Source organism: Habropoda laboriosa, unplaced genomic scaffold, assembly GCF_001263275.1.
Source record: "Habropoda laboriosa isolate 0110345459 unplaced genomic scaffold, ASM126327v1 scaffold67, whole genome shotgun sequence".
Taxonomy (NCBI): Eukaryota; Metazoa; Arthropoda; class Insecta; order Hymenoptera; family Apidae; genus Habropoda; species Habropoda laboriosa.
The window spans coordinates 5,035,894-5,037,423 of record NW_017100242.1 but is presented as its reverse complement, the minus strand read 5'-3'; the positions used below and the strand labels follow the sequence as shown (position 1 = coordinate 5,037,423).

The 1,530-nt window shown below is 29.9% G+C and overlaps 1 protein-coding gene across 1 annotated transcript in view; it reads right to left on the bottom strand.

Moving 5' to 3' along the window:
* Positions 1–513: 513 nt before the first annotated feature.
* LOC108571952 overlaps positions 514–1,530 on the bottom strand; it is a 9,916-nt gene continuing 8,899 nt past the window's right edge. The window contains exons 11-14 of the mRNA XM_017934109.1: positions 1,230–1,384; positions 1,032–1,138; positions 737–965; positions 514–650 (exon numbers count right to left, since the gene is read on the bottom strand). Coding sequence (XP_017789598.1) covers positions 514–650; positions 737–965; positions 1,032–1,138; positions 1,230–1,384 — 628 coding nt within the window. The remainder of the gene's footprint in view (positions 651–736; positions 966–1,031; positions 1,139–1,229; positions 1,385–1,530) is intronic.

Sequence of the window (1,530 nt, the reverse complement as noted above, 5' to 3'; positions counted from 1 at the left end):
TAAGTGTAGAAAACTGAGATGCTAGATAGTATTTTACTTTTTTACTAGCACTCGGAATTCATCTGTTTCGTATATAATTTTTATACAACTTACGCTGGGATCTTTTTTTTTGTGTTCCTGAAAATCAATTAATCAGAAACGCTTTAATTCAAAGGGAAATACGATGGTGAAGGAAAGGATTCAAAATATGATTTACTTTAGATAGAATGAAATATGTATAGAATTTTATTATGCACCATTGTAATATTATGTATCCCAGTTGTGACACAATATACACTGGTGTTATGTTAAATGTGAATACTACGTGTCCTGTCTTACATGTAATAATTTCCCACGCTTTAATTCTATTTTGAATAAAAATAATGCTTTTCTAGCATAAGTAATAATATTATTAGAATAAGCGTTCGTTAAATGATTGACAGTAATTTTAATGATTTTAATCTTGAATTCCCATAACTTTCTTTCCAAGGGAATATTGAAATTCACGGAGCACTCCATTTTGTGGCCAATACGTCAAATTCTGGTGTCGCTTTTGTTGAACAAATAACATTGTAAAAACAGAGTTTTCGTAGTATAAGTCACCGGGTAGTTGTAAATTAAGGCTTCAGCTTCTTTGTCCGTAGTTGGAAAACTATGATGATTTTTACGTGCTGAACATAAAGCAGATTTATGTAGGTAGATTAATTCACGCTATTTTGAAGAAAAAAATACGACTGTCTTTGCAAAATAGGTATACCTTCACTAAGGAAAAAATCAGCAAAATACCGAGAGACTTTAATGGAATTTTCTGTGTGCGAAATATTTCTTCCTCGAATCCATTCATACGGGTTTTTCTCTGGATGAAATTGTGTGCCATAAAAAGGTAATGTAATATGTTCTAGTGAAGAAATGAATTCAAGTCCGTTCCAGTCTTCATTCAAAGACAATATTCTAAATTTGTTGGATACTCCAATCTTTTTTAACTTCTGCAAAAATTACGCTATAAGACCTTAAAAACAATATCGATGCAAAATTAATAAATGTAACTTTACATTTTCTGTAACACAAAAATTATGAAAGTTTACTGTTACTCTCTCATACTGTAATATGTTCTGAATCTGTAATGGAATGTTTTTAAACATCCTACTTTCACGGTAATCTAAAAAGAAATTATAAGGTTTCTTGTTATAAAAAATTATCATTATGAAATAGAATTACTATCGAAATATTGAACATATTCAGCTAACAACCTGGCGTGAATTCAAGTGGAAGTGATTGCCCCTGACTGCTACAGTTTATCCTATGTGGAGTACGCTGTGCCACAACATATGTTAATAGTTCGAATCCCAAACATATCCCAAAAATTGGAAAATAATCACCGATTCTATTCATCCTTTCTGCAATGCTGTAAATAAGATTTTAAAAAATTAATGCTTGGTGTTGTAATTAGGAGAAATTACATTTTAATGTGGAAAAATAATATTAAAAATAATTAATGCAGTGTCTTTATATTAATAAAAATAGATAGAATTACGAATGTTTACTAATCCA